The 21840-nt window shown below is 37.2% G+C and overlaps 2 protein-coding genes across 3 annotated transcripts in view; one reads left to right on the top strand and one right to left on the bottom strand.

The window, feature by feature from the left end:
* Positions 1-14448, top strand: part of STX19 (syntaxin 19) — a 41180-nt gene extending 26732 nt beyond the window's left edge. The window contains exons 4-6 of the transcript XR_009519230.1: positions 6591-6675; positions 12668-12731; positions 14438-14448. The gene's annotated coding sequence lies outside the window, so the exon portion shown is untranslated. The remainder of the gene's footprint in view (positions 1-6590; positions 6676-12667; positions 12732-14437) is intronic.
* ARL13B (ARF like GTPase 13B) overlaps positions 1-20781 on the bottom strand; it is a 76186-nt gene extending 55405 nt beyond the window's left edge. For both annotated transcript variants that reach the window (XM_060010494.1, XM_060010495.1), the window contains exons 1-2: positions 20458-20781; positions 4885-4955 (exon numbers count right to left, since the gene is read on the bottom strand). In XM_060010494.1, coding sequence (XP_059866477.1) covers positions 4885-4955; positions 20458-20516 — 130 coding nt within the window. In that variant the 5' untranslated portion in view covers positions 20517-20781. The remainder of the gene's footprint in view (positions 1-4884; positions 4956-20457) is intronic.
* Between the last annotated feature and the right edge of the window lie 1059 nt (positions 20782-21840).

Raw genomic sequence — 21840 nt, 5'->3', positions numbered from 1 at the left:
GAGCCTGTGCTCCACAACGGGAGAGGCCACAACAGTGAGAGGCCCACGTACCGCAAAAAAAAAAAAAAAAAAAGATAAATTTGAGAGGCATTTGCTGTTAGGCTTAGGTGTGACAGAGAAACAGACTTGCAATGTACCATTCCCTTTCAGCAAGCATCTTAATGCAGTTTACACAGCTCTCTAGAAAGTTAATAGACATCACAAGTCAAATTTTTAAAAGACCTGCCTTATCTAGAAGGAGAAAAAGGCAAGTTTAGAAGCAATATAAGCAGCCATATATTCCAAAAACAGAATTAAACTAGACATTTAAAAATGTGGATCTAGTCTAGGCCAGAACTGGCTTCACAGTTAAAATAGGCAGCTGTCTTTGAGTATGATTTGAAAGGTACCCCCAGGAAATTATCAGTGAAAATAAATCAACTATCCTGAGGAAGGGATAAGGGAAATAACACATACAGAATACCTACTCAGTACCAGGACTTTGTTAGGCATTAGAATGCAAAGATGAATAAAAAAGGGTTGCTGTCCTCAAAGAATATCCAGTACAATTCAGAGAGAACTGTGTTATTCCCATTAATGGGAATAACACAAGAACCTATATGTTCTACAAACAAGACTGGAGAGCACAGTGTGAAGGTATTATGAACTGCACTTTTATGTCCCTGGCAAAACTCATCTGTTGAAACCCTAATCCCCAATGTGATGGTATTTGGAGGTAGGGCCTTTGGGAGGTAATTAGGTTTAGATGAGGTCACAAGGATGGAGCCCCCATGATGGAATTAGTGCCCTTATAAGAAGAGACATAAGAGAGCTTGTTTCCTCTCTCTCTTTCCACCACATAAGGATACAAGCGAGAAGATGGCTGTCTGTAAACCAAGAAGAGGGCCCTCACTAAGTACCCGACCATACTGGCACCCTGACTGCAGCTCCTAGCCTCCAGAACTGTGAGAAATACCTGTTGTTTAAACCACTAAGTCTATGGTATTCTATTATAGCAGCCCAAACTAAGATGGAGGGCATTCAAGAGAAAAAGGGTAAAGAGGAGCTAGAAGTGAGTCATGGCCTAGAAAGCCTTCAGAGAGGAAATGAAATAGGAGTAAAGTCTTAAAAGACAAAAAAATTATAACAAAGAAGGGAGAATAAAATTCCAAGCAGGGGAACAATGTAAGTACAGATAAAATGATGGCACTATTCCCAGGAAACCAATTCATATTAAGTAATTTTTTCAAGGTTACATGGTAGACAGAGCCAGGACTCAAATTCAGGTATTCAGGACTTTAAAAGCCTGTTTCTTTTGATACATGGAACACCCTCCCCAATTTCTCTATTCTTTCCTCTGGCTTCTACTCATGATTCTGTGTTTCAAGGCTCAAGACTAAATGTTCAGGTTACGACCTTTTCTGTAAATCGTTCTCTGATGATTCCTTCCTACTTTCAGTATCACCTACACCATCTATTGTAATATTCTGTGTTCTTGCTGGTCTCCACAATAGCCTATACCTTCCCAATAGCTGGTAACTATCTTTGTATCCTTAGCACTCAGTACAAAGCATATAACTGCTCAATACTACAACACCAGACTGCTAGGACAGCTGAAGCTGCTATCGTTATGTCCATTCTTCCATATATTTACCCATCCAACCATGCTTGTAATCATTTATTGAGGGCCTGTTATAAATCAGGCATCATACAAGAACCAGGCGTTCAAACACATATGGTCCCTAATCCTGAGGATTTCAGTAAAGCATATATGTTAAGACAATGCCTAGAAAGTTCAAGATAAAATGAAAATATATAATCAATAACTATTTATTGAGCTTACGTTATATGCTAAGTACTATGCAAGGTCCTAGATATACAAAGATTAATAAAATTTATTAATATTTTCTGATCTTATAGAGCACTTATATAGATGGAAAAAGAAGAAATATATACATAAACAAATAACTACGATATAATAAAGATGTGTTAATGTCAACAATGCTAGGGACCAATTTACACAAAGAATTTTCCCACCCAAAATAACAACAGTTCCTTAGAACTATTAGGAAATAATACTGGAAAGTCAGAGAATCCTGGATTTTTTAGCTGAGCACATGGCTGTTCAGGATAAAGAATGCAATCCCCAGTCTCTATGGCAGCTAGGGGTGGCCATGAGAACAGGTTCTAGATAATGTGCTGGTGGTATACTGTTAAATGTTTAACTGGCTTTGGAGGCTGTGGAACTCTGATAGTGTTTTCCAATTGTCATGGTGTAAATAATCCCGCTGTGGACTATTTCAAATTACCAATATGAGGCACCTGAACATAGAGTTTGGAGGAGAGGTGCCTAACTGGCTCTCGTTGCCTAATATGAGCCAATAATAGCAAGTAGCAACCAGCTCTGGAACACCACGGGTTCTAGCTAATGGCCTATGAACTGCAATGATGTGGTGGCTTCTGGTTCACATACTTTAAAAAAAGAGAAGGATAGCCTCCCTTTGTCCTTTACTTCTTCCTTCCAGCTGAAATGCACATGTAGTAGTGAGACACCTTGGACCAGGTAGGCAAGGGAGAACACTAGGAATGGCAAAGCAAATAGGAAAAGGAACTTGAGTCTCTAATACCAGAGAGCTGCTATGCCAGCCCTAGACTACTTTTCCCTGTGCTGTAATATGAGAGAGAAATAAACTATTTTATTAAACCACTGTTATTTTAGGCTTATTTGTTAGCACAACTGAACCTATATCCTATTAATGCAATCACTTTGACAGCCATGAAGAAGAGAAGCTGATTGAAGGAAGTGAACCTCAAGATAGGGAAAGTACTCTTAGATTAGGAAGCTATAATAAAATTATATTATATTGAACACAGACAACGGCAACACAGTAGGAGAGGAAGATTATCTCAAATGAAAGGAGGAAATATACAATAAATTTTTTTTTTTAATTTTAATAAAAAACAAAACAGAAATAAGCTAAGAGAAGCCATGGGAGAAATGTTTTAGGAAGACTGCCTACTAAGGCATGGCCTGAACTGGGACACCAAAATAAGTAAAACTGCCCTTGGGGAATTTATAGTCTGGAGAGGTAGAGTAATACATAAAAAGAGGGGCAATTAAGTAGCTATACAAGTAGATACAGATAAGAGTAGACATAAACAGAGGATGTGGTCAATTGTACTGACGGTGGTGGTAAGGGGTGAGGGCAGCAGGAGATCATAAGAAACTTCATAAAGAAGGAGACTATACGACAAACAAGCATATTTAGAGATAAGTAGATAATGTCTTTAAGGATAAGTTGATATTCCCTTTAATAAGGCAAGTGGGAACAGCATAAACAAAATCACAAAGGTATCAAAAGGCTCAATTTGAAAAACTTCAAGTCGTTCTATATAACTGGAATCTTTAAAAAAGAAAAATGGTAAGAAATCAGTCACTGGAGTAGGCTGAAGAGTAAATACGAAATGAAAAACAAAAACAGAGCCAGAGGGGAGCTCAAAGTTGAAGGCAGCTTTGACTTTTTGTTCATGATGTGACACTTTGAACATTTTCTAAACTCAGAAAAAGAAACTAATGGAGGTGGAATTCAGAAGAAGGCCTGATCGAAAGAGTTTGTTCTAAGTACACACAAATAATTAGACAGTCTGATTAGCACATTCCTGGATCCTGCTCCCTTGAACATAAGGCTTTGAAGGGATGAAAGAGAAAACGTTTAGATAAGGTTTCATGGCCTGCAGGCCAAATCTGGCTGGCCACCTGTTTTCACATGGCCCTCAAGCTAAGCATGTGTTTTACATTTTAAAATAATTTCCAAAAAAAACCCAAGGATAATGTTTCATAACACATCAAATTTTAGGGTCTATAAATAAAGTTTCATTGGAACATGGCCATGCTCATTTGTTTACATATTTTCTATGGCTACTTCTGCACTACTATGTCAGAGCTATGTAGCTGGGAAAGGGACCATATGACTCTCAAAGTCTAAAATATTTACTATATGGATCTTTACAGAAGAGGTTTGCAAACCCTTGGTTTAGATGGTGACAGTGAGTGCTTTGCAAGGATATAACCTAGGTGACAGCATGAGGGGTACAAAAAGGCTTTAGAAGCCTCCTCAAACAATAATATATAGTTTGCAACTAATTGGGGGTGACAAAATGTTTTTCTCCAACAGCAAATTTTTCAAGGTGTCAATTTTTTTTCATGAATTTCCATAAATAAAAGCTCCCTATCCGTCATGCATGATATCTAGTTGCAAAATCCATTTTCAGGAACAAATATATGTTAGGTTTTCTCCCAATTCATACCCTCAAGATGCCTGGCTCGTGCTACATCTTCTGGGTACACAACAAACTCACTAGTATAGTACCTCTATATTGTAGTTACAAAGCATTAAATTAAGACTAAATAAATACATCCAATGAGATGTAATATAAATGACATAAAACCCTTTAATGTATCTTTAATGTAACTGTAAAAATTACACATCATGTTGAAAAAAAATCAAAAAATGCAAAGAGAACTGTGCTGGCTAACTGTATTTCTACTTCGCTTTCATTTAGTTGTAGCCCTGTGACTAAATTCTGGCCAAGAAAATGTAAGTAGAAGATAGGGATCCTTAAAGGCAGGGGCATGTCCTTTTTTTACTTTTTCCTTCCTACTGGCTAGAAGACAGCTGCGATCCCTCTTAGCTGATCAAAAACCTCGAGGAGCCTCTGCATTCATTCAAATCTGAAACATAACAGGCTGGTACTATTAAGCCAGAGTCTATTCACCACATTAGCCTCAAGTATACTAAGAATATAAAGTAATAGAGTACACAGTATATGTACCCAATGAATATGTAATAAAGCAATTTAAATAAATAAATCAGAGTAATTTAATAATAAATTTTTTCAGCTTACCTCCTTGGATTCCCTTTGCTGTTGCCGTTTTACCAGCATTATCAAGTCCCACCATCACAAGAGTCACCTTTCTTAAAACAATAAAAATTAAAAAATCACTTTGAGTCAATTAAGTATTGAGGTAAAAATAAAAGCAAATTCATTCATCCAAGCAACACTTAAGGAGCCTCTATATGTACAAGACAATCTGCTGGATGCTAGGGGGTACAATGATGAATAAAATATATATTGAAAAAGCAAAATTCTTGAAAAATACCTGTAAAGTGTCATCCTTTTGTTCTCTAAGCAAAAAAAAAAAAAAAAAAAAAAGGGGAAACTGTACAGTAGATAACCTGAAGGATAGAGAAGAAATAAGGGAAAGAAGAGAGAAAGCAAGGAGGGAGATAGATCCTAGCATGAGTTATCTATCATGTCTAAAGACTCAATTTTCTAGTTAACTGAAGTCTAAGGATTAGCACAAATTTGTTTTTTCTTGTGAAATTACATAAGAAAAGAATGATTGTTAGGTTCTTGACACTACTAGTATGCGCAACTGTTTTTATATATGCAGCACCTTACCAAGTATAAATCTTAAACATAGTATAGTAACATGATTATTAACCTAAGCGCTAACATATTTTGAAAGAGGGTTCCTAAATTATAAAGCTTAAAATGTTTCTGATGATATAGCTAAACTTCACAGAGTTAGAAAAAAAATACAATCTAGTTCAATTTTACTATTGAAGAAACATAAGTCCAGAGTCATAAGATAAGACAATGAATTGGTTACAGTCAGAACCAAAACCTAATTCACTTAACTCCTACGAACTTCTCAAACCTGGGGCAGGTTGTAAAGGAACAAACCTACTATACTGGTCCTATTATCTCAGCGATTCACTCCACCACTAAAGCTCATTTCTGTTCCAGGCTTAACTACTGCTTAGTATAAATGATGAGACCATCTATTAACACCACTTTGGGAATATAGAGAGAAAGCCACAGCATAACTGGGCCACATTCCCATGGGGTAGAGTCAGGGTTTCTACCAAGTACAGTCATTCTTCACTGGCAATCATTCCAAGAAGGGTTAAAAAACAGAACTTAGATGGCAAGAAAGGGTGTTTTTTCATCTGTCTAGGCCTGGCTTTCTTGGATCTGGACTTCTTTATTAAACAAACAGTTACTGACCATCTTCTGTATACCATACACCAGTGTTCTAGGTACCTGAGATACACTTGTTTATTTAAATAACAACAACAACAATGAAAAACAGAAACTGATAGAGAAACCCTTCTCTTATTAAACTTACATTTTAGTTACAGGAGACAAACAATATAATACATATAAGAAATAAGTAAATTATAGGTTATATCATACGTTAGAGGTGATTAGGTACTACAGAAAAAAGAATAAAGTAGAGCAGGATATGGATTGTAGTTACATAAGGTGATCAGGGCAGGCCTCACTGAGAAAGAAGGTAAAGTCTGAGTAAGGCCTTGAAGGAGGGAGTTACTTATGCAAATATCTGGGGCAAGAGAGTACAGCTGGGGCAAAGGCAAGGAAGCCAGTGTGGTAAAACCCAGTGAGACAGGAGCAGGGAAGAAGGACAGGAAGTCAGAAACGCATCAGAGGCCAGATAATGTAGGGCCTTGTAGGCCATGGTGAGGACTTTGGTTTTTGTAAGTGAAATTAATTTACTCTTCATGTTAATTTCCTTTGTTATCCAGGAGCCTTAGTCTTTTGTAAATGCTTCAACCATCCCTACATCCACCATGAAGAATAAACGAAAGTACGTCTCTGCCCGAGTCAGTGGTAAGTCACAATCAGTAGCATCCCCACACCCCATTCCCAGTCAGTCAGTGGTGGGGTCAGTGGAAATGCCAAAGAGGCACACAGCAGATTATGAATTACGGATCTGAGGTAGAATGTGAGGTCTGGGTACTTCTATCCACGGGAAAGTTTTACCTGTATTATCAACTTTGAAAAATATGTTTACTTCTCATGGAAGCTTTGAGATATGTGGAGTATAACTCTACTATTTTGTTTGAAGAATTCATAACTTCCAAACATCAAAGAACAAAATTTAAGTACAAAATAATTTCTTAAATAAAATATAATAAATGACTATCCAAAAAAGATGGATTGTATAGCATTTAAACAATATTTTGGATAACTGAAGTTACTAGATATATAATGAATTAGACCATAATAGTAAAGCTAATTCAATTGCTCTTTAACAATTTATTTCAAGATCTACAGTGCTTCAAACATCACCATGACCAAAACAATTACTTTTGGGGAACAAATCCCCATTTTCTGCGTGTTTGCATCACTTATTCTGTAACTATTGATTAGGCACCGATTACACAGTACCAAACAAACATCCACAATCCCTAGCCATCATAAACTTTAGAGCCTGGAAAGAAAAGAGGCATTAGAGATTTATGTGTGATGACTGTTGTAAAGGGAAAGCACAGGCAGGCACAGGAAGAGATAGCAGCTGACCATGCCTATTCTAGAAGTCACAGGAGACCATACTACAAACATATATCAACTGGGTCAGCAGTTCCTAGGAACATCATGGATCCTTTTCCCATCCCTTATGAGCCGGAGTAAAAAAATCTCAAATATACCTTTTTAAGGAAAATGGCCCTTCATTCTCTACTACAAAGGTAGCATTTTATGTTTCCCCAGCTCCATTCTTGTCAAGATTTCAGTTTAAAAAAAAAAAAAAATCACTGTCCAAATAATTACTTTTACACACTTTGAAACATTACTCTTAAAGCAGCTATCAAGGAAAAATGTTAGATTTTACCTTAAAAGCTTTCTTTTTTTAAAACAGAATATTAGGTTCAAACAAAAAAAAGTTCTTCAAACATGAAAATCACTTTGGAAAATTATAATCATGCTGAGACTGGCAAGAAATAAGTCTCTCTGGATTTCTATTTTTATTTTGACTACACTTGCAAGTACACAGTTAATCTTTAAGATCATTATGCCAAAGCTTGAAAACACAGCTTTAATTAAATATTTGAGGTAATTAAAGCCTTAATGAAAAAACATAACATTAGCAGTACAAATGAAATCACAGCATGAATTACTGCAATGCCTGATAACAAAGCATTAAATTTATACTTTCAGAATAGAATGGGTTTAAAAGGCTAACGATCACCTAACACTCAAAATTCTGTGGAACTCTTTAACCACTGAATATATGCAATCTAACACATTTTAAAATGTACATGTCATTATAACTTTTTAAAATAAGATAAATTATCACTGATTGGGAACAGTTTGGCTGTGATGCTATGTAACAACAGAGAAATAAAAAACTATGTTTTTTAGTCTTATGATTATTGATCAAATACACTAGTCCTTCAATTGAAAAAATAATAAACAGTGTTATTAGGTTTATAGTGTCTAGAAAGTTGACACTAGCAATAAAAGCAATCATTTAGTCATTTGGTCAGGCAGTAATTCAATAAAAGTACATAAGGCATTTGAGTACTATGGACACAAAAATGCCTGAGACATCATTTCTATCCCAGAGTGCTCATCATCTAATGAGAATGACTAAAATGTAAACAAATATTTGTACATTATGACACTATGACAGTTTAAAATGCTTATCGATATATACAAGACGCTAAAGGAATACAGAGCAAGAAGACTTTATTCAGCCTAGAGATACAGGAGAAGGTCTGGGAAGCTTCTTACACAAGGTGATGATGCCTCAGCTAAGTTCTTAAAATGTAGAAGTTTGCCGAGCAAGGGGAAGGTGAAAATAGGAGGAAGGATGAAGACGTTCCAGACTAAGAACACTGCCTGAGAAGACACCACACCAAGGAGGTAAGAACTGGCAGGGTGCTGAGTTGCTGAACCCAGGCATTAAGAGCACATCTCAGGAAAGCAGCCTTAAGCAAAAGGAGAACATGCTTGTTACATTCATACACAATCACAACTCAATACAGCTGTGTATTGAGTCTAAAAGGAACCCGATATACTTCTACTTAAGGAACCAGTATCATAATATAGGTAATAATGTGACCTTTCCAGAAGTTGAAAGTGATCACTTAGCTCTTATTACAGTTATCCCTGAGTCTTGAATTATATACCAAACTAGAAAGGCTGACATGGAAGGACTCTGTTGTAAGATGTACAGTATGTTTCCACTAGTAACAAGTAACATATAGGGATTATGGGTACTCTGATAGATAGCCACAAACTTGGTGTTAGAGCAGGCTGTGTTCAAATCCCAAAATTGCCATTTCCAAGCTATATGACCTGGGACACATTATTTAACTTCTCAGAATTTCATCAGTAAAATGGGATAATAAAAATATCCATCCCATAGGGATGTGGTGAAATTACATAAGACATGCAAGTAAGGTGCACAATGCTTGTGGCACACAGTAAGTGCTCAACCTATAGCTGTTCTTATTACAGAATAAAATTCAAGACAGGGAGTCTACAAATGAGACCAGCGAGATGGGCAGGGACCAGATTATAGAGGAGGATTAATGGGTTCAGTTTTGCACATGTTGACAGTAGTGCTTGTCTCACACTGAAGTCTGAAGCTGGAGGAGAGACCTGGACTGGGATTATGAGACATATACGTGGTAGTTAAAACTATAAGAACAGATGAAAGAGCACAGAAGGAAGAAGAGCCAGGGGACAGGGGACACAGAACCCCAAGAACCTTTGAAGAAACCCTTAAAATTGTAGCCAGAAAGAAATGACACCAAAGAAATGGCAGCGATGGGAAAAGTTTCCAGAAGGGTTAAGAGATGAACAATATCAAATACTACAAAGTTTTGTAAAATAAAAGTATCTTTTTGGTAATTGCCACAAATTAAGTACCTCAGAAATAAATGCTCTCAGCTTTTCCCAAACCCTGCAATACCAACGCTTTGAATTTATATGGCCTGTCTTGATAGTTCAAAGCTATTTTACCCTATCATTTATCTTCATGCTGTCCCTGCAAGTAGAGCAGATACAAGTTACCCAAGGTTACAGTGCTAATAAAAATTAGTTAACAGCAGTTTCCATGGGAAGTTTAAAAACAATGGTTTGTAAAAATAATAATTATTATTTTAAATGGCAACTTGAACCATCTCGTTTATTGTAAAATTTACTCACATTTATACACACACACACACACACACACACACACACACACACACACAGATACAAACCAGATAGCCAGGTAGTCTGGCTCATTTTCATCAAAATATTTTGGAATTTTTTCCCCACATTTCAGTCTATCACAATCATAACCTACTTCCTTGAGCTAAGAGAAGGTAGATTATCTAGTAATAGGTAGATTACTAAGGTTATGAATTGCATGTTGTTAATAAAACCTAACCATGATGTTAATGAAAATCTAACAATGGCATTTTTCTGTTTAAAATCCTTAAACAGAATCAAATCCAAACTCTGCAGCCTCTTCTTCTGCCACTCCCCAGCAAGCCTTTAAGGCTGGGGTTTCCCCCAGTCCTTCTTGACCATGCATGTTAACACAGCAAATAAACCTTAACTTTTTCATGCAACTTTTCATACAGTCTTCTCAACTAGAACTTGTCTTAACTCTGCAGCCCCAGGATCAAATGTGCTGAGCATACATCATGCATCTTTACTGAATGAAACAATAGAAACATACTTTCTGATCCCCCATTTACTAAGTAAACACTAAGTAAAATTAAAATATATAACTTTAAGCTGAGAACATACTATAATGGATTTAATTTATATAAATCTTCACATCAAAGTAACAGTTCAATATTAGAGAATGTTATTAAAATTACCTATTTTCTTACATCAAACTGACTGAAGTTTTCTGAATAAATTTACATGCTTATGGTTTCAAGGTAATAATTAACAGTGAGAAATATTTTTAAAACTAAAATAATTCTGAGTTAAAAAAAAAAGTAGGGATTGATTAAGAGAGCCAAAGACTGTTTTACATATTTTATCTCAGGGTCCCTTTTTATATAACAGATACAGAAATTAATATGTCTAAAATATAAGCCACATAATATTAGCATTTTGAACTTAGACTCAGAAAACATTTGTATTCTGAATCTTTTCTGAAAGACATTATTACAATCTTTTGAACATTTACAACTCTAAACTTCCTCATCTGTCAACTAAGGAAGACAATACTTCAAATGAGATAATTAAATTAAAGCTATTTCTAACTTCAAAAATGTTATGCAAGTTAAAATAAAACACTTCACTGAAACACTATGAAGCAAAATTTAACACATCAAAATTAATATTTATTACTTAAAATATTTAAAACTACATGGAACAATTTAACAAATAACAAATACATATGAAAAGGGACTTGGGAATACTGTTTTATGATATATGTGTGAGAAAACAAAAAACTTACCACAAAAAAAATTAATACAATGAAAAAGTTTTACCGAAAACATTTATGGTGTGATTTTATTATACAAATGCACTATTTTCTGACATTTTAATTCAGATTGTAGAGTCCAGGATAATACTGCATCAAAATAACTCTCTAAATTTATGAAGCACCGGGACTGCCCTGGTGGCGCAGTGGATAAGACTCTGTGCTCCCAATGCAGGGGGCCCAGGTTTGATCTCTGGTCAGGGAACTAGATCCCACATGCATGCCGCAACTAAGAGTTCACGTGCCACAACTAAGGAGCCCGCCTGCCACCACTAAGACCTGGTGCAACCAAATAAGTAAATAAATTTATGAAGCACTAAAAAGAGGGCAAACCTTGGGGTTATATGCTAGCTTTGAAGTCCTGATCAAGTGAAATTCTTAGTATGTTTGTTCATTTCTAAAATATAAAGGGATAATGTAAACTATGAACTTTAGCTAATGATATATCACTATGTTCATCAATTGTAACAAATGTACCCCACTAATGAAAGATGTTAATAATAGTGGAAACTAGGTGGAGGGAGGTATATGGGAGCTCTCTGCACTTTCTGCTGAGTTTTTCTGTAAACCTAAAACTGATCTAAAAATAAAGACTATTTTTTAATTGAAAACTAAAATAAAATATAAAGGGGTAGAATCAAAATATCTCTAGAGCCCTTTCCTAAAATTCTGAGATTCTTACTATGAATAAACAACAAGCTGTAAGGGGATAAAAAGAAGTGTAAGATATTCCAGTTCTGCCCATGGCACATCAGATAATCCTTGCTAATCTGTATGTACAGCTTAATTAAGAAATTAAGAACCAGCAATTTCTATAAATAGTCTAGGATTTACAGTTATATTTACTTAGACCAAGAAAGATGGCTAATAGGGTGCTGTTCCCCCACTGAAAAAATTCCTAGCAGAGATAACATACCACATCATGGCATGTTTTACCAGATACCATACTGATACACAGAAAGCACCAATCCACATTGCTTACTGTGACATGTGAGCCTCTTCTTTTAGACTTGGCCACAGTGAATAACAATCTACTAATAAACTTGAATTAAAGCGTTGGTAGGCTGAATTGTGACAAGGAAAAACACAGATGGGTAAGAAACTAGTTTTAGCTAGTCGTTACCTCAGGGAAGGGATGGTGTGAGACAAATAGGGTGCAGGGAGCTTCAAGGATCTATCCATTTCTTCAGAAAAAAACTGAAATGTGATGACCAAAGGTTAATATTTGTAAAACCTAGGTAGTGAGCACATGAGTACTTACTATATTTTTCTTGTTCTTTAAATACTGGTAAAAATATGTTTTTACTATTTTAAATTATACTACATAATTCTTGCTGCCAAAATTAGTTCCTTTAAATTGATGTTAATTTTCTGCCTCTCTAGGTGGGCTATTCCTGAAATCATGCTCCTGGAAAGCACAGGAAGCACAAATTTCTTCAAGACCCAGGTAAAATTACACCCTTTCCAAAATTCTCCTTCCAACCCTTGCTAGAATCTTGGAAATCATCTTTAAACTCATATATTCTATCCTATGTTATATTACCATTTCATCAACTAGATGCTACTTGGTATAAATAATCAGAATTCTGAGTATGTAAATGATAATATGTAAGGGTGAGGACCTGCTGACAGGTCCAGATATTTACTGAGAACCATGACTTGACAGACCTTGTGTTCCGTGCCCTGGATGAAGGCTGCTCCCTATACACAAAATAAATTTCAACGGAGATTCAAATGTTAAAAATTAAAACATAAAAGTACTAGAAAAAAAAGTATAGGTGAATATAATCTTGGAGTGGTGATGAACTTCCTAAATATTACACTGAAAGAATGATATATTTGAATTAAAAAAATTTAATGTTTATGCTTCAAAAACCATCAAAAAATTTAAAAACGTAACAAAAGAAAGAAAAATATCTGCAACACATACTAGAGTGAAAGCGTTACTAGTATAAACACTTAACAACTCTTTTAGAAAAATCAATAAGAAAATGGACCTGTGCCAATAGAAAAACAGCAAAGGGAATCACTGGGAAATTCTCAAAAGAAGAAATACAAATGTCTAAGGGAAAAAAAAAATTTTTTTTTGATGTTGGGGGTAGGAGTTTATTAATTTATTTTTATTTATTTTTGCTGTGTTGGGTCTTCGTTTCTGTGCGAGGGCTTTCCCCAGTTGCGGTGAGCGAGGGCCACTCTTCATCGCGGTGCGCGGGCCTCTCACTATCGCAGCCTCCCGTTGCGGAGCACAGGCTCCAGACACGCAGGCTCGGTAGTTGTGGCTCACGGGCCTAGTTGCTCCGCGGCATGTGGGATCCTCCCAGACTAGAGCTCGAACCCGTGTCCCCTGCATTAGCAGGCAGACTCTCAACCACTGCGCCACCAGAGAAGCCCGGGAAAAAACTTTTAACCTTACCAGTAATCAAGAAAATAGAAAATAAAAGCAGATAACATTTCCCCCATAACCTGGAAAAAATGAAAAAGTGATGGCTCCTATTTTTTGAGGAAAAAAGCACTCTCTTAACACTGCTGGTAGGAGTGGAAATTGGTTTAAAAAAACAAGAAGCCTTTCTGAAGAGCAATTTGGCAATATATATCACACACCTTAAACTTTTTCATATCATTTGATCTAGAATTCCATTTCCAAAGACACTTATATAAGGATGCTCACCAAGGCATTGTTGATAACAGTAAAAAAAAATTTAAACATCCTAAATATTTAATAACGGGAATAATTAAGAACACTTTGGTGAATCTATTCAACACATTACTCTGCTGCTATTAAAAATATGTTGAACGAAAATATGTAATGATGTAAAATGATGTTAATTATACATTAAGGCAAAATAAATAAATAAAAAGCTATGAAATAGCACTTGATTTTCTCATTATTGTTTAAAAAAATTTACATGTATGTAAGAGATTCTACACCAAAATACAAAAAATGGTAATCTCTGGTGGATGAGATTGTGAGTTAACTTAAATTTGCCCCTTTCTGCTTAACTGTGCTTTCAATGTTCTACAATAAACATGCATTACCTTTAAATAACAATAAATATACATTACTTTTAAATGTTTTAATTTTTTTGAATTTTATTTTTTTATACAGCATGCTCTTATTAGTTATCTATTTTATTAAATGTTTTTAAATAACAGCAGCTCCTGTCCACAAGACATCCTGTATGACTAGGCAAACTGAATAACCATTACAATACATGGTAAGTAGAGACCAATACAAGAGGCTAATAAGCAAACACAATGCAAGGTAAAGAATCTAGGCTGGAATTCAAAGAGTTTCCTGAAGGAGAGAATCTCCCAAGTGAGATTTAAGTATGATTAGGAACAGTCAAAAGAGAGAAGGGCATTCAGGGAGGAATGGAGGGACTAGAGAACTTAAATACCCCAAATCTGGAATGACAGGAAGAAAAAGAATGGCTTATGATGAGTCCATATAGCCAGGCTCAGGTCAAATTGCAAGTATTCTGTAAGTAATGTTTGCATGTTATCCTGAAGGCAATTAGGAAAGACTTAAGGTTTAAAATCAGCTGCATACTAAAAAGATCATTGACAGTATGGAGCATCAATCAGAGGGGAACAGTGGAAAGTCTGTCAAAGAGATCTGGGAGAGAAATAATGGAAACCTTATCTAAAATGGAGCAGTGGGTATGCAAAGGCTGAAAGAGTGCAAGACACACAAATCGTATTAAGTAGGTATAAACCAAAGGATTTGATGATTTGAGATAACAAAGCACAAAGAGGCGTGCAGGATTCCTCTTGGCTTCTGATGTGGGTAAAAGGAAGGCAGAAGCAATTCGGCATGAGAGAAGATGTAAATTCAGTTTTGGATGTGTTCGGATTGAAGATTCTGTGGTAACTGGATATGTAAGTCTTAAGTGGTGGATGAGTCTTTGTGTTGGAAATATGGACTTGAGAGTCAATGTTGAGGTGGTAGCTGAAGTCTCTCTATATGGTGCGACTGACCATAATGGGAGAATATGTAGAAGAAGAAAAGAGAGTTGAAGACAGAACCTGAAGCAAACTTGGGAGTCAGATGAAGAAAGGCTAAGTGGCAAAAAGAGATAGAAAAGGAAAGAGGCGGAAAGGTGAAAAAATTTTTAGTTCAGGAAAAAGAAATAAGAGAATTCCAAGAAGAGAGTGACCTTAAGTGTCAACTGATGCCAAAAGATTGAAAAGCATCCATTGGATTTAATAACCAGGCAGCATCTGGTGTAGCAAGAAAAACTGAAGGGTCTGGGTGAAAGCCTTCTACTGCAGGAAGTTAAGGAATGCTTGAGAGGGGAGGAAGCTGAGAAGGTACCACTCATACATTGCCAATTGTTAAGTGTGGAGTAAAGGGAAGGAGGAAGGGTAATGGCTGCAGGGACAGGGTTGTTTAGGATGGTAGACACAGAATAACAACCTCCCAAAGATGTCCACATCCTAATTCCCAAGCCCGTGACTATGTTTTCTTACGTGGCAAAAGGAACTTTGTAGATGTGATAAAGCTAAAGGATCTTGGATGGGGAGCTTATCTTGGAATATCCAGGTAGGCCCGATGTAATTACAAGAGTCCTTCCTTATAAAAAGGAAGCAGGAGAGCACAGACGAGAGAAGACATTATGATAAGACGTTATGATGTTGGCTTTGAAGATGGAGGAAGGGGGTCACAAGCGAAGAATGCAGGCAGTCTCTTTCTTTGCTGGAAAAGGCAAGAAAAACAGATTCTCCCCTAGACCCTCCAGAAAGTATGCAAGCAATCCTGCTGACCCATTTTAGACTTCTGATCTCAGAACTGTAGGATAATAAACTTGTTTAAGTCACTAAGTTGATAGCAATTTGTTACAGCAGCATTAAGAAACATTTAATTTGGTTGATTTTTTAGGTAAGAGAGGCTTGAGCATGTTTACGTACTAAAGGAAGAACAGAAGCGAAGCTCTGAAGACAGAAGAGAGAGAGATTTTGTATTTTTGATGATAAAATTGGACAATAAATTTTTGGATAAAAGTGTAGGTTTATTCTTGTATCCCAGAAGTTCTTTCTGTGATCTCTGACTGAATACTGAACCCCTAAAGTTCCCAGGAAATGGGAAGAAATGGAATTAAGTGCACAGGTGTAAGAATTAGACTTGGAAAGAAAAAGGAACCCTTCTTCCACTAACAGAAAGAGAGCAAAGGAAGGTTATCTATACTGATAAGTATAAAATGAATTGAAGAAGGTAACCTACTAATCAGCACTTATCTCCTAAGATCAGGGGTATTATTTACTGAGTAACTACTGTGTGCAAAGCATCAAGTACTGGCATACATTTTCTTTCTCAAAATGTTGTAAAACAAAAATTATCCACACTTGACTGGGGGGAAAGTGCCAAAACTCCTAAGATTCAGATGCAAATCTGTTTGACTCAAAACACTATATTGAGAAATCTGGCAGACATCACAATAACCAAGTGACCAAGGTTAACAGCAGCAGTAATAAGAGATATCAAAATCATGTACCCGGGGCTTCCCTGGTGGCGCAGGTGGTTGAGGTTCCGCCTGCCGATGCAGGGGACATGGGTTCGTGTCCCGGTCTGGGAGGATCCCACATGCCGCAGAGCGGCTGGGCCCGAGAGCCATGGCCGGTGAGCCTGCGCGTCCGGAGCCTGTGCTCCGCAACGGGAGAGGCCACAACAGTGAGAGGCCCGCATACCACAAAAAAAAAAAAAAAAAAAAAAAAAAAAAAAAAAAATCATGTACCCCTTGATATGATGTACTGAAAAGGACATTTCACCTCCATGGTATTTCCTTTACCCATTTATGCAGCAACATCTTTGTAAGGGGTATTCTACAAAACAATTGACAGGTACTCTTCAAAGTCTCAAGGTTATGAAAGACAAGGAAAAACTACAGAACTATTATAGATTGAGAGAGAACAGAGACACAACAAAGCAATGTGGAATCCTTGATTAGATCCTGGACAGGGAGAAAAAAAGCATTAGATGTTAAAACGAGTGAACTCAGAATAAAATCTATAATTTAGTTAATAGTACAGTACCAAAGTTAATCCCTTAGCTTTGATCACTGTATTATGATCTCAAAATAAAAAGTTAAAAAAAAAAACACTACAGTGCACTGCTTCTACAGGAGCAAGCCACTTATCTGTGAGTATAGCTTTTAGTCTATTCAAGGTTAATTTTACATAGCTGCAGAGCCTACGTTAGGTTCTGTCTGGTGGTTAACAATAGCAGATACAGTGTTCCTGAATTCCCTAGCATCCTGGTCTGACTCCTGACCTAGACTGGTACTTTTAACTCTTGACCTCTGACTCCTGCCTTGTCCCTATCACACGTTCTGAACATGCCATCTAATCCCTGATCCCAGTCTCTAGAATAATATGCTCGTTGGGAGAGGATCTAAGTGAGAACAGGTGGGTAAATCCAAAGGGTGCAGTATACAGTAGTTAAGTCAGCAAAGTAATCTCAGAACATAGTGTATTAATAATGATCATCTTCTCTCTTACACACACTCACTTCTCACACTTACAAACATATCTTCATAAAATATAAACGTGGGGGACTTCCCTGGTGGCGCAGTGGTTAAGAATCCACCTGCCAGTGCAGGGGACATGGGTTCAATCCCTGGTCAGGGAAGATCCCACATGTCACGGAGCAAGTAAGCCCATGCACCACAACTACTGAGCCTGTGCTCTAGAGCCCGTGAGTCACAACTAATGAAGCCCACGCGCCCTAGGGCCCGCGTGCTGCAACTACCGGGCCCACGTGCTGCAACTACTGCAGCCCGCGTGCCTAGAGCATGTGCTCCGCAACAAGAGAAGCCACAGCAATGAGAAGCCCACACACTGCAAAGAAGAGTAGCCCCTGCTCGCCGCAACTAGAGAAAGCCCGCGCACAACAAAAACCCAATACAGCCAAAAAATATATATGCATATATATGTATAAAAACATGAAGAGGAATCTCAATAAGGAACAGCACAGCCTAAAACTTAAAAAATACAGAAATACCTAAGCGCACAAAATTTGATATATTTTTTTAAATCAGCTTCCTCACCTCTTATTTATTCCAGTAAATGGACTACTTCCTTAATATTTACTTAAGGATTTGCTAAAGAGTAATCAAACTACATAAAATATTATGCAAATATTATTCAGCCACTATTATGAACCAGGCATTGAACAAAGGTACTTAAAAGATAGGTGTAACCCAATTTGTTTTTAAGTCTTTTGACAGTTAGCTCTATCCAACATTGAGAGATTTTACCCATGTCCTTCATATTATGCCATGATCTAGATCAGTGAGGTCCAATAAAAATACACTGCAAGCCACACATATAAGTTAAAATTTTCCAGTTTAAATTTTCTAGTAACTGCCTGTTAAAAAATGAAAATAAAAGGTGAAAATAAAGTACATATTATATTTTATTTAATCCAGTATATGCAAAAGTTATCATTTCAACATGTAATCAAACTGAAGAAAAGACTGATAATTTACCTTTTTCCCTTCTGCATATTAAATCTTCAAAATCCACTTTGTATTATACACTTACAGCATCTCAATTCTGACTAGCCACATTTCAAATGCTCAACAGCCACATGCAACTAGTCACTACCCTATTGGACAGCTCAGATCTTGATGCTACTACTTATTAAAGAAGAAAATAAACTGAGTTATAGGGTTAAATTTCAATTCTGCTGTATTAATCAAATCCAGTTATCTGTTCTACTTGGAAATCAATACATCCTCTGTTCTCTGAACTCTGTCTTTTCTTTAATCACCCCAGAGACTATTATACTATAGCTACTGGGAGAAGCAAACACAAAGAATGATAAATTAAATTGAAAATCCCTTTGGAGCGCAAAGTTTTTGAGTGTTTTTAGTTAAAAGGACACATGCTACTACTGTGCTCTCTTACAAAAATAAAAATATATTTTTTAAAATATAAAAAATATATTTTTTAAAAACCAGACATAGAGAAAAACATAAAGGGCCATCTATTATGAATAACCCTCCCATCTTAGTAGAGACTGGGCAATCAGACCAGAACATGATTAAAACAAATTAAATCAGAGTCTACACACCCAAACACATCTTTGACTCTTAAAAGTTGATCACATCACTTATATCTAAAAGATTCACATCCATTTAAGAGTTAATGATGGGAGAAGAATTCAAAAGTTTCATTTAAAGCAAATTTCCAAATATAGGCATATAGTTTTCCTTATAAGTGTAACTTTTCAGAGCCATTCTTTAAAGGATAGTTCACCCTTATGGCAAATACTTATTTGAAATGCTAATGATTGAAAAACCCAAAACTTTTGCTATAATTTACCCTTGGCCTAATTCTAAAGTAGAATTATAAAAAATCTACATTATTTATAAAGACCAACGAACTTAAGGCTTCTTTATTGGTTCAGCAGCTCAATTTTAAAAGCACCATTTTCACTGACTTCTTCCTAGCATAGTGCCTGGCACATGGTATTTTCTCAGCAAATGAATGAATAACAAGTAACAGGCTCTAAATATTAATACATCTAGCATTCAAAATGGAACATCAAGAAGTGGACTCTTTCAACTAAAGTGCTTAATCTCATATAAAAATTGAAGCTACACTACAGTTAAGAACACTTTCCATCAGTTATTCTCATTTAATACAAAACTCCTAAAGCATAAATACTATCATTCTCATTCAATATGAGGAGGATGGGGCCAAAAGTGGTTAAGTCATATAATTATTAAGTAGTGGAGCCAGATTTCAGGTCCAAGTTCTCAAACAAAATGTGTGTGTTGGGAAGGGGTTTGTGGATGTTATGAAAACTATATTCCATTCTTCCCTATTAAAAAAAAAAATTCCCATTACAAAAGTTTCAGAGGAAAAATATACACAATTTTTCCACACACACACACACACACACAAAATCCACAACTTTTTAAGAAATTAGGACCCATTTAAATTATAACAATAATAAGCATTACGGATGAGAACTTAATTGCAACTAAACATTAAGTCTACGTTCTCCTATCGCTCCCTGAGGGGATATATCAAACTGGGAGGGAAAGCATCCCCTGCGGCCTGGGAGACTCGTCCAGGCGCAGAGAGGACAGGCGACGCCCCGTCCTACCCTTGGGGCGCAGCTGTCCCCCTCCCCTAGGAAGACACCCGGCCAACCGTTTCCAGCCTACCTGACGGGCTCCCGCCACCGCTTGAACCAGCTGCAACAGTTGGCCATCAGACTGAACATCCCAGGCCGCTCCTCCCGCCACCTCCCATCCGAGCCCGGAGCGAAGATGGGCCGCTAGTTGTCCTGGGCCGAGTCTGGGGGGCCGCCGTCGCTGCGACACGCCCCTGACGAGGATGGGCCCGGAGGAGAGGCCGGGAGGGAGGTAAGGGCGGTCAGTCCGAGAACCAAGGCCAATAACCGCGCCGACCAGCGAGCGGAATATTGCGCTCCTCGCGCAGGCACAGCGAGGCCAAAGGCGCAGTTTCACAGACCCGGGAAGGGTTTGTTGGGCCGACCAGAGAAAACCCCCGCGTCAACGTGCTGACGTTGGGAAAGCCCTCCCCAAGCACCGCCCATGCACTTCTCCAATCATCACTCGACGGCCCGCCGCAAAGGGCTCTGAGTGGCTAAAGCGGCCCGGCTCCCCGCCCCCGCCGGAGAGGCGGGAGGGAGAAGGGGGAGTGGTCTTGAAGACTGAGGGGGAGGGGGAGCTGAAGGTGGTTCTCGTAACTAGGCAACGGAAGCGTCTAGAGACGAGTTGAGGCATTTCCGACAGATCTTAGGCTAAGACCGATCTGCATACCCATCCAAACTGTGTGAGAGTGCTGCTCCTCGTCTGTCTCCAACCCCAACTGAGATCCAGAGATCTTAGCTCTTGTGCATGTTTTGTTTTGTTTTGTTTCATGAAGCAAGGATGAGGATCCTGTAGAATTCCAGCCAACTCTGGCTGCACAACTACAGAAACAATACACTGGGGCAATTAAGTTAAGAACGAGGGGAAAACTCATTTGCTAACTATCCAATAGTTCAGATGAGAGTGAAGTTTTAATCTGTATAACGTTTATTGCTGTTTGTTACATAAACTGTGAAATGGAAATTTATGATATTTGTTGTGTGTGGGGTTGTTTATAGAAGAAATAATATGCTCATTGTAGAAAGTGTGAAAAAGGAACAAGATGAAGAAAATAAGATCTCACACTCACCACCCAAAGATAACCAGTGTTAATATTTTGATGTATATTCTTTCCAGGATTTTTAAATACATAGATTGCTAGCTATTTGGTTTCTGCAAGATGGAGAGCACGATCTACTGGCTGTTTTGTAACATGCTTTATTTTATTTAAAGAGATATGTAATATCTGCTTTTCCTTTATATTGTTTGGAAATAAGTAAATGACAAGTACATTCCTATAGAAAAAAAAGAATGCATTATATGTAGGGACCCGTGTGTCCATTTAGTCTCCACTTAAATATATATTTTCAAATCCTGGTAAAAGGAGAGAGGGCGCTGGGAAGCCCAGTGTATCCACGAGAAAATAATGGTTTGGGATTAAGGTAGATCTAG

Source organism: Delphinus delphis, chromosome 4, assembly GCF_949987515.2.
Source record: "Delphinus delphis chromosome 4, mDelDel1.2, whole genome shotgun sequence".
Classification (NCBI taxonomy): domain Eukaryota; kingdom Metazoa; phylum Chordata; class Mammalia; order Artiodactyla; family Delphinidae; genus Delphinus; species Delphinus delphis.
This window is presented reverse-complemented; position numbering and strand designations above follow the sequence as displayed.